The sequence below is a fragment of the Gigantopelta aegis genome, chromosome 15, assembly GCF_016097555.1.
Source record: "Gigantopelta aegis isolate Gae_Host chromosome 15, Gae_host_genome, whole genome shotgun sequence".
Classification (NCBI taxonomy): domain Eukaryota; kingdom Metazoa; phylum Mollusca; class Gastropoda; order Neomphalida; family Peltospiridae; genus Gigantopelta; species Gigantopelta aegis.
Window position 1 is genome coordinate 304,696 of NC_054713.1, and position 14,635 is coordinate 319,330.

Sequence of the window (14,635 nt, forward strand, 5' to 3'; positions counted from 1 at the left end):
AAATTTAACAGAAAGACTCTACACGTATGACTGGCTCATTTCGTTGACGTCCCAGCTGCGAGTTATTGTTAGGACAGAGAACAGGTAAAAAGCCGTTCAGAGCTGCTCAAGTGTGTACCCTGGTTATCGCAGATATTTAATTCACTAACAATGCTCTCCATGGCTCAATACGACATGGATCATTTCCATGTTGCTGTTTTGTCAGTAATTACAAACAAATGCATGAAAAAGGCACTGCTGAAATCAAGTACATAAAGATTTTAAAATTAAATTTCTAAACAGTTTTTATTATTTAATGTGCTGCATTTTCTAGATAAGTTCATCAATCATATTTAAATATGGATGGCTCTGATGACAACCAATCTGGTGAAGGAAAGGCAGAATCAGATTTAACAGGAAGTGATGTCATTCCTGTAACAGATTTACAGCAAAGAGAATCAGGAATAACAGAGACAGTAACAGGAAGTGATGTCATTCCTGTATCAGATTCACAACAAACAGAATCAGGAATAACAGAGACAGTAACAGGAAGTGATGTCATTCCTGTAACAGATTCACAGCAAAGAGAATCAGGAATAACAGAGACAGTAACAGGAAGTGATGTCATTCCTGTATCAGATTCACGACAAACAGAATCAGGAATAACAGAGACAGTAACAGGAAGTGATGTCATTCCTGTAACAGATTTGCAGCAAACAGAATCAGGAATAATAGTGACTGTAACAGAAACTGATGTCATTCCTGTAACAGATTCGCAGCAAACAGAATCAGGAATAACAGAGACAGTAACAGGAAGTGATGTCATTCCTGTAACAGATTCGCAGCAAACAGAATCAGGAATAACAGTGACAGTAACAGGAAGTGATGTCATTCCTGTAACAGATTCGCAGCAAATAGAATCAGGAATAACAGTGACTGTAACAGGAAGTGAGGTCTTTGAGGAAATGACAGATTCTGAGCAATTAGAATCAGGAATACTGGTAACAGGAAGTGATGTCACTCAAGAAATTACAGATTTGCAACAAATTGGACCAGTAACATCTGTTACAGGAAGTGATGTCATTCAGGAACCAGCTGATTCACAGCGAGTTGAATCACCTGAACCACCAGACATATGGCTGATGGAATCAGGAGTAAAAACGGCTGAGTCACTGTCAATTTCAAAAACTGCTGAGTCACTGTCAATGCAGTCGGCAGAATCCATCCTGTCTGGTGAAGCATCTGGTCAGTTTTTCACGTTGGACTCGGACAATTTTCCTAGTGATACATTCCATTCATTCCCCCAAGAATCACAACTGCGCTCTATACATATAGGTCAATGGTCAATGGATGACCTTGGGGTAGATACTGAATATCAAGGTCAGAAGGTCACAGTGGTAGAAGATGTAATGGGAGAAGTTACTTCAGATCAGACGATCAAATTTACATCACATCTAACAGGTCTACCCCATGATTCTGATCAATTACCCCATGACTCCACTCGAGTATCCCAGAATTCCGATCAAGAACACATTGGAAGTGTCAGCGACGAGGAACCGCAACATGACGATGATTTCGCCAGTTTTGGTGATGACACGGCGAGTTCTAACTATTTACTGATTCCACCCACAAGACAAAAACTGTCACATGAAGAGACGGATGAACTTTTACAAGGTTACCACGGTGACGGTGAATCATCGGTTGTGAGCGACTGTTTTACCGATGTGAGCAACATGACAACACAGACATCACCGACCTGGATAACAAGAAATCTTCAGAGCTCAACAAGGGGCAGACAACTCTTAAAACACAAACCTCAGATGGCATCCAAGATTTATTCTCGAAGACCGCACAGTGTTCCCAGACCAGCCAGCCAATTACAGCAGGCTATGTTGGTAACAAGGACTCCTATTGGCTATTATCTGGATGATGAAGAAGCTATGGTAAGTGATACTTGGTATCTGATTCTACTAACAATGACCTCTTGTTGCCTGTTCAGTAGGAGTCAAAGTTAAAATTTGTTTTGTTTAATGACACCACTAGAGCAAATTGATTTATTAATCATTAACTATTCGATGTCGAACATTTGATAATTTAGACATATTGTCTAAAGCTGTATCCTAACCGGCTGCAAGTGATTATTTTAGAAATCATTGATTTCAATTACAATATCCTAACTGGATGCGTGCAACGCAATATATTTATCTGTCACGTCACACGCGTGCGGTTAGGATGCAGCAATTGAAATCGATGATTTCTAAAATACTCACTCGCGACCAATTAGGATAGGGCTTAGTAGAAAGGGATCTTTTTTATGCACCATCCCAGACAGGACAGCACATACCACAGCCATTGATATACCAGTCATGGTGCACTGGCTAGTACGAGAAATAGCCCAATGGACCCACAGACGGGGATGGATCCCAGACTGATTGCACATCTGGCGAGTACATAACCACTGGGCTACGTCCCTTGTACCTGTTCAGAAGGAGCTAGTCTCTCACAATCCTTCTATCTCTCTCCCTCTACTTCCCTTCTATCTCTCTCCCTCTCCTTCCCTTCTATCTCTCTCCCTCTCCTTCCCTTCTATCTCTCTCCCTCTCCTTCCCTTCTATCTCTCTCCCTCTCCTTCCCTTCTATCTCTCTCCCTCTACTTCCCTTCTATCTCTCTCCCTCTACTTCCCTCCTATCTCTCTCCCTCAGCTTCCCTCCTATCTCTCTCCCTCTCCTTCCCTCCTATCTCTCTCCCTCTACTTCCCTCCTATCTCTCTCCCTCAGCTTCCCTTCTATCTCTCTCCCTCTACTTCCCTCCTATCTCTCTCCCTCTCCTTCCCTCCTCTCTCCCTCTTCCCTCTATCTCTCTCCCTCTACTTCCCTTCTATCTCTCTTCCCTCTCCTTCCCTCCTATCTCTCTCCCTCTACTTCCCTCCTATCTCTCTCCCTCTACTTCCCTCCTATCTCTCTCCCTCAGCTTCCCTCCTATCTCTCTCCCTCTACTTCCCTTCTATCTCTCTCCCTCAACCTTCCCTCCTATCTCTCTCCCTCTACTTCCCTTCTATCTCTCTCCCTCTCCTTCCCTCCTATCTCTCTCCCTCTACTTCCCTCCTATCTCTCTCCCTCTCCTTCCCTTCTATCTCTCTCCCTCTCCTTCCCTCCTATCTCTTTCCCTCTACTTCCCTCCTATCTCTCTCCCTCTCTTCCCCCTCCTATCTCTCTCCCTCTACTTCCCTTCTATCTCTCTCCCTCTACTTCCCTTCTATCTCTATCTCTCCCTCTCCTTCCCTCCTATCTCTCTCCCCCTCTACTTCCCTTCCTATCTCTCTCCCCCTCTACTTCCCTTCTATCTCTCTCCCTCTACTTCCCTTCTATCTCTCTCCCTCTACTTCCCTTCTATCTCTTTCCCTCTACTTCCCTCCTATCTCTCTCCCTCAGCTTCCCTTCTATCTCTCTCCCTCTCCTTCCCTCCTATCTCTCTCCCTCTACTTCCCTCCTATCTCTCTCCCTCAGCTTCCCTTCTATCTCTCTCCCTCTACTTCCCTTCTATCTCTCTCCCTCTACTTCCCTTCTATCTCTCTCCCTCTACTTCCCTTCTATCTCTCTCCCTCTACTTCCCTCCTATCTCTCTCCCTCAGCTTCCCTTCTATCTCTCTCCCTCTTCCTCTCCCTCTACTTCCCTCCTATCTCTCTCCCTCTACTTCCCTCCTATCTCTCTCCCTCAGCTTCCCTTCTATCTCTCTCCCTCTACTTCCCTTCTATCTCTCTCCCTCTCCTTCCCTCCTATCTCTCTCCCTCTACTTCCCTTCTATCTCTTTCCCTCTCCTTCCCTCCTATCTCTCTCCCTCTACTTCCCTTCTATCTCTTTCCCTCTCCTTCCCTCCTATCTCTCTCCCTCTACTTCCCTCCTATCTCTCTCCCTCAGCTTCCCTTCTATCTCTCTCCCTCTACTTCCCTTCTATCTCTTTCTCTCAACCTCCCTCCTATCTCTCTCCCTCAGCTTCCCTTCTATCTCTCTCCCTCTCCTTCCCTCCTATCTCTTTCCCTCAACTTCCCTCCTATCTCTCTCCCTCTCCTTCCCTTCTATCTCTCTCCCTCTCCTTCCCTCCTATCTCTTTCCCTCAACTTCCCTCCTATCTCTCTCCCTCAGCTTCCCTTCTATCTCTCTCCCTCTCCTTCCCTTCTATCTCTTTCCCTCAACTTCCCTTCTATCTCTTTCCCTCTTCTTCCCTTCTATCTCTCTCCCTCTCCTTCCCTCCTATCTCTCTCATCTTCCCTTCTATCTCTTTCCCTCTCTCACACTATCTCTTTTTTCATTATTTCTCTCTATGTCTGTCTGTCTGCCCATCCATCTGTCTATCCATTCGTCTGTCCCTCCATCTGCCCTACATAGTGATATGGACATTTTTCACAATGTGTCACAATATTGAGCTGAAATGTTTTGATTAGCTTTTATCATGTGCAGTAACTGTTGCAGATCAAGTGTGACCTTCATCAGGATTTTCCCATTTTTGACAGAACATAGAAAATCCACAGACATACAGGCTCCCAGTTTTGTAGGGGAGAGTTATCTAAACACAGAACATCCACAGATGTACTGGCTCCCAGTTTTGTAGGGGAGTTATCTAAACACAGAACATCCACAGACATACAGGCTCCCAGTTTTGTAGGGGAGTTATCTAAACACAGAACATCCACAGATGTACAGGCTCCCAGTTTTGTAGGGGAGTTATCTAAACATAGAACATCCACAGACATACAGGCTCCCAGTTTTGTAGGGGAGAGTTATCTAAACATAGAACATCCACAGACATACAGGCTCCCAGTTTTGTAGGGGAGAGTTATCTAAACATAGAACATCCACAGACATACAGGCTCCCAGTTTTGTAGGGGAGAGTTATCTAAACATAGAACATTGTAGGGGAGAGTTATCTAAACATAGAACATCCACAGACATACAGGCTCCCAGTTTTGTAGGGGAGTTATCTAAACACAGAACATCCACAGACATACAGGCTCCCAGTTTTGTAGGGGAGAGTTATCTAAACATAGAACATCCACAGACATACAGGCTCCCTAAACACAGAACATCCACAGACATACAGGCTCCCAGTTTTGTAGGGGAGAGTTATCTAAACATAGAACATCCACAGACATACAGGCTCCCAGTTTTGTAGGGGAGTTATCTAAACACAGAACATCCACAGACATACAGGCTCCCAGTTTTGTAGGGGAGAGTTATCTAAACATAGAACATCCACAGACATACAGGCTCCCAGTTTTGTAGGGGAGAGTTATCTAAACATAGAACATCCACAGACATACAGGCTCCCAGTTTTGTAGGGGAGAGTTATCTAAACATAGAACATCCACAGACATACAGGCTCCCAGTTTTGTAGGGGAGAGTTATCTAAACATAGAACATCCACAGACATACAGGCTCCCAGTTTTGTAGGGGAGAGTTATCTAAACATAGAACATCCACAGACATACAGGCTCCCAGTTTTGTAGGGGAGAGTTATCTAAACATAGAACATCCACAGACATACAGGCTCCCAGTTTTGTAGGGGAGAGTTATCTAAACATAGAACATCCACAGACATACAGGCTCCCAGTTTTGTAGGGGAGAGTTATCTAAACATAGAACATCCACAGACATACAGGCTCCCAGTTTTGTAGGGGAGAGTTATCTAAACATAGAACATCCACAGACATACAGGCTCCCAGTTTTGTAGGGGAGAGTTATCTAAACATAGAACATCCACAGACATACAGGCTCCCAGTTTTGTAGGGGAGAGTTATCTAAACATAGAACATCCACAGACATACAGGCTCCCAGTTTTGTAGGGGAGAGTTATCTAAACATAGAACATCCACAGACATACAGGCTCCCAGTTTTGTAGGGGAGAGTTATCTAAACATAGAACATCCACAGACATACAGGCTCCCAGTTTTGTAGGGGAGAGTTATCTAAACATAGAACATCCACAGACATACAGGCTCCCAGTTTTGTAGGGGAGAGTTATCTAAACATAGAACATCCACAGACATACAGGCTCCCAGTTTTGTAGGGGAGAGTTATCTAAACATAGAACATCCACAGACATACAGGCTCCCAGTTTTGTAGGGGAGAGTTATCTAAACATAGAACATCCACAGACATACAGGCTCCCAGTTTTGTAGGGGAGAGTTATCTAAACATAGAACATCCACAGACATACAGGCTCCCAGTTTTGTAGGGGAGAGTTATCTAAACATAGAACATCCACAGACATACAGGCTCCCAGTTTTGTAGGGGAGAGTTATCTAAACATAGAACATCCACAGACATACAGGCTCCCAGTTTTGTAGGGGAGAGTTATCTAAACATAGAACATCCACAGACATACAGGCTCCCAGTTTTGTAGGGGAGAGTTATCTAAACATAGAACATCCACAGACATACAGGCTCCCAGTTTTGTAGGGGAGAGTTATCTAAACATAGAACATCCACAGACATACAGGCTCCCAGTTTTGTAGGGGAGAGTTATCTAAACATAGAACATCCACAGACATACAGGCTCCCAGTTTTGTAGGGGAGAGTTATCTAAACATAGAACATCCACAGACATACAGGCTCCCAGTTTTGTAGGGGAGAGTTATCTAAACATAGAACATCCACAGACATACAGGCTCCCAGTTTTGTAGGGGAGAGTTATCTAAACATAGAACATCCACAGACATACAGGCTCCCAGTTTTGTAGGGGAGAGTTATCTAAACATAGAACATCCACAGACATACAGGCTCCCAGTTTTGTAGGGGAGAGTTATCTAAACATAGAACATCCACAGACATACAGGCTCCCAGTTTTGTGTAGGGGAGTTATCTAAACATAGAACATCCACAGACATACAGGCTCCCAGTTTTGTAGGGGAGAGTTATCTAAACATAGAACATCCACAGACATACAGGCTCCCAGTTTTGTAGGGGAGAGTTATCTAAACATAGAACATCCACAGACATACAGGCTCCCAGTTTTGTAGGGGAGAGTTATCTAAACATAGAACATCCACAGACATACAGGCTCCCAGTTTTGTAGGGGAGAGTTATCTAAACATAGAACATCCACAGACATACAGGCTCCCAGTTTTGTAGGGGAGAGTTATCTAAACATAGAACATCCACAGACATACAGGCTCCCAGTTTTGTAGGGGAGAGTTATCTAAACATAGAACATCCACAGACATACAGGCTCCCAGTTTTGTAGGGGAGAGTTATCTAAACATAGAACATCCACAGACATACAGGCTCCCAGTTTTGTAGGGGAGAGTTATCTAAACATAGAACATCCACAGACATACAGGCTCCCAGTTTTGTAGGGGAGAGTTATCTAAACATAGAACATCCACAGACATACAGGCTCCCAGTTTTGTAGGGGAGAGTTATCTAAACATAGAACATCCACAGACATACAGGCTCCCAGTTTTGTAGGGGAGGGAGAGTTATCTAAACATAGAACATCCACAGACATACAGGCTCCCAGTTTTGTAGGGGAGAGTTATCTAAACATAGAACATCCACAGACATACAGGCTCCCAGTTTTGTAGGGGAGAGTTATCTAAACATAGAACATCCACAGACATACAGGCTCCCAGTTTTGTAGGGGAGAGTTATCTAAACATAGAACATCCACAGACATACAGGCTCCCAGTTTTGTAGGGGAGAGTTATCTAAACATAGAACATCCACAGACATACAGGCTCCCAGTTTTGTAGGGGAGAGTTATCTAAACATAGAACATCCACAGACATACAGGCTCCCAGTTTTGTAGGGGAGAGTTATCTAAACATAGAACATCCACAGACATACAGGCTCCCAGTTTTGTAGGGGAGAGTTATCTAAACATAGAACATCCACAGACATACAGGCTCCCAGTTTTGTAGGGGAGAGTTATCTAAACATAGAACATCCACAGACATACAGGCTCCCAGTTTTGTAGGGGAGAGTTATCTAAACATAGAACATCCACAGACATACAGGCTCCCAGTTTTGTAGGGGAGTTATCTAAACATAGAACATCCACAGACATACAGGCTCCCAGTTTTGTAGGGGAGAGTTATCTAAACATAGAACATCCACAGACATACAGGCTCCCAGTTTTGTAGGGGAGAGTTATCTAAACATAGAACATCCACAGACATACAGGCTCCCAGTTTTGTAGGGGAGAGTTATCTAAACATAGAACATCCACAGACATACAGGCTCCCAGTTTTGTAGGGGAGAGTTATCTAAACATAGAACATCCACAGACATACAGGCTCCCAGTTTTGTAGGGGAGAGTTATCTAAACATAGAACATCCACAGACATACAGGCTCCCAGTTTTGTAGGGGAGAGTTATCTAAACATAGAACATCCACAGACATACAGGCTCCCAGTTTTGTAGGGGAACATCCACAGACATACAGGCTCCCAGTTTTGTAGGGGAGAGTTATCTAAACATAGAACATCCACAGACATACAGGCTCCCAGTTTTGTAGGGGAGAGTTATCTAAACATAGAACATCCACAGACATACAGGCTCCCAGTTTTGTAGGGGAGAGTTATCTAAACATAGAACATCCACAGACATACAGGCTCCCAGTTTTGTAGGGGAGAGTTATCTAAACATAGAACATCCACAGACATACAGGCTCCCAGTTTTGTAGGGGGGAGAGTTATCTAAACATAGAACATCCACAGACATACAGGCTCCCAGTTTTGTAGGGGAGAGTTATCTAAACATAGAACATCCACAGACATACAGGCTCCCAGTTTTGTAGGGGAGAGTTATCTAAACATAGAACATCCACAGACATACAGGCTCCCAGTTTTGTAGGGGAGAGTTATCTAAACATAGAACATCCACAGACATACAGGCTCCCAGTTTTGTAGGGGAGTTATCTAAACATAGAACATCCACAGACATACAGGCTCCCAGTTTTGTAGGGTAGAGTTATCTAAACATAGAACATCCAGACATACAGGCTCCCAGTTTTGTAGGGGAGAGTTATCTAAACATAGAACATCCACAGACATACAGGCTCCCAGTTTTGTAGGGGAGAGTTATCTAAACATAGAACATCCACAGACATACAGGCTCCCAGTTTTGTAGGGGAGAGTTATCTAAACATAGAACATCCACAGACATACAGGCTCCCAGTTTTGTAGGGGAGTTATCTAAACATAGAACATCCACAGACATACAGGCTCCCAGTTTTGTAGGGGAGAGTTATCTAAACATAGAACATCCACAGACATACAGGCTCCCAGTTTTGTAGGGGAGAGTTATCTAAACATAGAACATCCACAGACATACAGGCTCCCAGTTTTGTAGGGGAGAGTTATCTAAACATAGAACATCCACAGACATACAGGCTCCCAGTTTTGTAGGGGAGAGTTATCTAAACATAGAACATCCACAGACATACAGGCTCCCAGTTTTGTAGGGGAGAGTTATCTAAACATAGAACATCCACAGACATACAGGCTCCCAGTTTTGTAGGGGAGAGTTATCTAAACATAGAACATCCACAGACATACAGGCTCCCAGTTTTGTAGGGGAGAGTTATCTAAACATAGAACATCCACAGACATACAGGCTCCCAGTTTTGTAGGGGAGAGTTATCTAAACATAGAACATCCACAGACATACAGGCTCCCAGTTTTGTAGGGGAGAGTTATCTAAACATAGAACATCCACAGACATACAGGCTCCCAGTTTTGTAGGAGAGTTATCTAAACATAGAACATCCACAGACATACAGGCTCCCAGTTTTGTAGGGGAGTTATCTAAACATAGAACATCCACAGACATACAGGCTCCCAGTTTTGTAGGAGAGTTATCTAAACATAGAACATCCACAGACATACAGGCTCCCAGTTTTGTAGGGGAGAGTTATCTAAACATAGAACATCCACAGACATACAGGCTCCCAGTTTTGTAGGGGAGAGTTATCTAAACATAGAACATCCACAGACATACAGGCTCCCAGTTTTGTAGGGGAGAGTTATCTAAACATAGAACATCCACAGACATACAGGCTCCCAGTTTTGTAGGGGAGTTATCTAAACATAGAACATCCACAGACATACAGGCTCCCAGTTTTGTAGGGGAGAGTTATCTAAACATAGAACATCCACAGACATACAGGCTCCCAGTTTTGTAGGGGAGAGTTATCTAAACATAGAACATCCACAGACATACAGGCTCCCAGTTTTGTAGGGGAGAGTTATCTAAACATAGAACATCCACAGACATACAGGCTCCCAGTTTTGTAGGGGAGAGTTATCTAAACATAGAACATCCACAGACATACAGGCTCCCAGTTTTGTAGGGGAGAGTTATCTAAACATAGAACATCCACAGACATACAGGCTCCCAGTTTTGTAGGGGAGTTATCTAAACACAGAACATCCACAGACATACATCCCAGTTTTGTAGGGGAGAGTTATCTAAACATAGAACATCCACAGACATACAGGCTCCCAGTTTTGTAGGGGAGAGTTATCTAAACATAGAACATCCACAGACATACAGGCTCCCAGTTTTGTAGGGGAGAGTTATCTAAACATAGAACATCCACAGACATACAGGCTCCCAGTTTTGTAGGGGAGAGTTATCTAAACATAGAACATCCACAGACATACAGGCTCCCAGTTTTGTAGGGGAGAGTTATCTAAACATAGAACATCCACAGACATACAGGCTCCCAGTTTTGTAGGGGAGAGTTATCTAAACATAGAACATCCACAGACATACAGGCTCCCAGTTTTGTAGGGGAGAGTTATCTAAACATAGAACATCCACAGACATACAGGCTCCCAGTTTTGTAGGGGAGAGTTATCTAAACATAGAACATCCACAGACATACAGGCTCCCAGTTTTGTAGGGGAGTTATCTAAACATAGAACATCCACAGACATACAGGCTCCCAGTTTTGTAGGGGAGTTATCTAAACATAGAACATCCACAGACATACAGGCTCCCAGTTTTGTAGGGGAGAGTTATCTAAACATAGAACATCCACAGACATACAGGCTCCCAGTTTTGTAGGGGAGAGTTATCTAAACATAGAACATCCACAGACATACAGGCTCCCAGTTTTGTAGGGGAGTTATCTAAACATAGAACATCCACAGACATACAGGCTCCCAGTTTTGTAGGGGAGAGTTATCTAAACATAGAACATCCACAGACATACAGGCTCCCAGTTTTGTAGGGGAGAGTTATCTAAACATAGAACATCCACAGACATACAGGCTCCCAGTTTTGTAGGGGAGAGTTATCTAAACATAGAACATCCACAGACATACAGGCTCCCAGTTTTGTAGGGGAGAGTTATCTAAACATAGAACATCCAGACATACAGGCTCCCAGTTTTGTAGGGGAGAGTTATCTAAACATAGAACATCCACAGACATACAGGCTCCCAGTTTTGTAGGGGAGAGTTATCTAAACATAGAACATCCACAGACATACAGGCTCCCAGTTTTGTAGGGGAGAGTTATCTAAACATAGAACATCCACAGACATACAGGCTCCCAGTTTTGTAGGGGAGTTATCTAAACATAGTTCATCCACAGACGTACAGGCTACCATTTTTGTAGGAGAGTTATCTAAACATAGAACATCCACAGACATACAGGCTCCCAGTTTTGTAGGGGAGAGTTATCTAAACATAGAACATCCACAGACATACAGGCTCCCAGTTTTGTAGGGGAGAGTTATCTAAACATAGAACATCCACAGACATACAGGCTCCCAGTTTTGTAGGGGAGAGTTATCTAAACATAGAACATCCACAGACATACAGGCTCCCAGTTTTGTAGGGGAGAGTTATCTAAACATAGAACATCCACAGATGTACAGGCTCCCAGTTTTGTAGGGGAGAGTTATCTAAACATAGAACATCCACAGACATACAGGCTCCCAGTTTTGTAGGGGAGTTATCTAAACACAGAACATCCACAGATGTACTGGCTCCCAGTTTTGTAGGGTAGAGTTATCTAAACATAGAACATCCACAGACATACAGGCTCCCAGTTTTGTAGGGGAGAGTTATCTAAATATAGAACATCCACAGACATACAGGCTCCCAGTTTTGTAGGGGAGAGTTATCTAAACATAGAACATCCACAGACATACAGGCTCCCAGTTTTGTAGGGGAGAGTTATCTAAACATAGAACATCCACAGACATACAGGCTCCCAGTTTTGTAGGGGAGTTATCTAAATATAGAACATCCACAGACATACAGGCTCCCAGTTTTGTAGGGTAGAGTTATCTAAACATAGAACATCCACAGACATACAGGCTCCCAGTTTTGTAGGGGAGTTATCTAAACATAGAACATCCACAGACATACAGGCTCCCAGTTTTGTAGGGGAGAGTTATCTAAACATAGAACATCCACAGACATACAGGCTCCCAGTTTTGTAGGGGAGAGTTATCTAAACATAGAACATCCACAGACATACAGGCTCCCAGTTTTGTAGGGGAGAGTTATCTAAACATAGAACATCCACAGACATACAGGCTCCCAGTTTTGTAGGAGAGTTATCTAAACATAGAACATCCACAGACATACAGGCTCCCAGTTTTGTAGGGGAGAGTTATCTAAACATAGAACATCCACAGACATACAGGCTCCCAGTTTTGTAGGGGAGAGTTATCTAAACATAGAACATCCACAGACATACAGGCTCCCAGTTTTGTAGGGGAGAGTTATCTAAACATAGAACATCCACAGACGTACAGGCTCCCAGTTTTGTAGGAGAGTTATCTAAACATAGAACATCCACAGACATACAGGCTCCCAGTTTTGTAGGGGAGTTATCTAAACATAGAACATCCACAGACGTACAGGCTCCCAGTTTTGTAGGAGAGTTATCTAAACATAGAACATCCACAGACATACAGGCTCCCAGTTTTGTAGGGGAGAGTTATCTAAACATAGAACATCCACAGATGTACAGGCTCCCAGTTTTGTAGGGGAGAGTTATCTAAACATAGAACATCCACAGACATACAGGCTCCCAGTTTTGTAGGGGAGTTATCTAAACACAGAACATCCACAGATGTACTGGCTCCCAGTTTTGTAGGGTAGAGTTATCTAAACATAGAACATCCACAGACATACAGGCTCCCAGTTTTGTAGGGGAGAGTTATCTAAACATAGAACATCCACAGACATACAGGCTCCCAGTTTTGTAGGGGAGAGTTATCTAAACATAGAACATCCACAGACATACAGGCTCCCAGTTTTGTAGGGGAGAGTTATCTAAACATAGAACATCCACAGACATACAGGCTCCCAGTTTTGTAGGGGAGAGTTATCTAAACATAGAACATCCACAGACATACAGGCTCCCAGTTTTGTAGGGGAGAGTTATCTAAACATAGAACATCCACAGACATACAGGCTCCCAGTTTTGTAGGGGAGAGTTATCTAAACATAGAACATCCACAGACATACAGGCTCCCAGTTTTGTAGGGGAGAGTTATCTAAACATAGAACATCCAGACATACAGGCTCCCAGTTTTGTAGGGGAGAGTTATCTAAACATAGAACATCCACAGACATACAGGCTCCCAGTTTTGTAGGGGAGAGTTATCTAAACATAGAACATCCACAGACATACAGGCTCCCAGTTTTGTAGGGTAGAGTTATCTAAACACAGAACATCCACAGACATACAGGCTCCCAGTTTTGTAGGGGAGAGTTATCTAAACATAGAACATCCACAGACATACAGGCTCCCAGTTTTGTAGGGGAGAGTTATCTAAACATAGAACATCCAGACATACAGGCTCCCAGTTTTGTAGGGGAGAGTTATCTAAACATAGAACATCCACAGACATACAGGCTCCCAGTTTTGTAGGGGAGAGTTATCTAAACATAGAACATCCACAGACATACAGGCTCCCAGTTTTGTAGGAGAGTTATCTAAACATAGAACATCCACAGACATACAGGCTCCCAGTTTTGTAGGGGAGATATCTAAACACAGAACATCCACAGATGTACAGGCTCCCAGTTTTGTAGGGGAGAGTTATCTAAATATAGAACATCCACAGACATACAGGCTCCCAGTTTTGTAGGGGAGAGTTATCTAAACATAGAACATCCACAGACATACAGGCTCCCAGTTTTGTAGGGGAGAGTTATCTAAACATAGAACATCCAGACATACAGGCTCCCAGTTTTGTAGGGGAGAGTTATCTAAACATAGAACATCCACAGATATACAGGCTCCCAGTTTTGTAGGGGAGAGTTATCTAAACATAGAACATCCACAGATGTACGGGCTCCCAGTTTTGTAGGGGAGAGTTATCTAAACACAGAACATCCACAGATATACAGGCTCCCAGTTTTGTAGGGGAGAGTTATCTAAACATAGAACATCCACAGATATATACGGGCTCCCACTTTTTTAGGGGAGAGTTATCTAAACATAGATCATCCACAGACGTACAGGCTCCAAATTTTGTAAGTGTGGGGGGGGGGGGGGGGAGCAGGCTGATTTTTTGCATGAATTAAACAGAAATGCAATATTTATTCATGTTTGCAATACTACCCAACAGCTATATAGGGTCACATGGATTACAACTAATATTTATTCATGTTTGCAATACTACCCA

At 43.4% G+C, this 14,635-nt stretch overlaps 2 protein-coding genes across 3 annotated transcripts in view; one reads left to right on the plus strand and one right to left on the minus strand.

The window, feature by feature from the left end:
* The window catches only part of LOC121390703 (peroxisome biogenesis factor 2-like), a 54,050-nt gene that overhangs the window by 27,021 nt on the left and 12,394 nt on the right, over nt 1–14,635 (minus strand). The gene's annotated exons all lie outside the window — the stretch shown is intronic.
* Nucleotides 1,311–14,635, plus strand: part of LOC121390701 (rootletin-like) — a 148,238-nt gene continuing 134,913 nt past the window's right edge. For both annotated transcript variants that reach the window (XM_041522588.1, XM_041522589.1), the window contains exon 1: nt 1,311–1,922. In XM_041522588.1, coding sequence (XP_041378522.1) covers nt 1,326–1,922 — 597 coding nt within the window. In that variant the 5' untranslated portion in view covers nt 1,311–1,325. The remainder of the gene's footprint in view (nt 1,923–14,635) is intronic.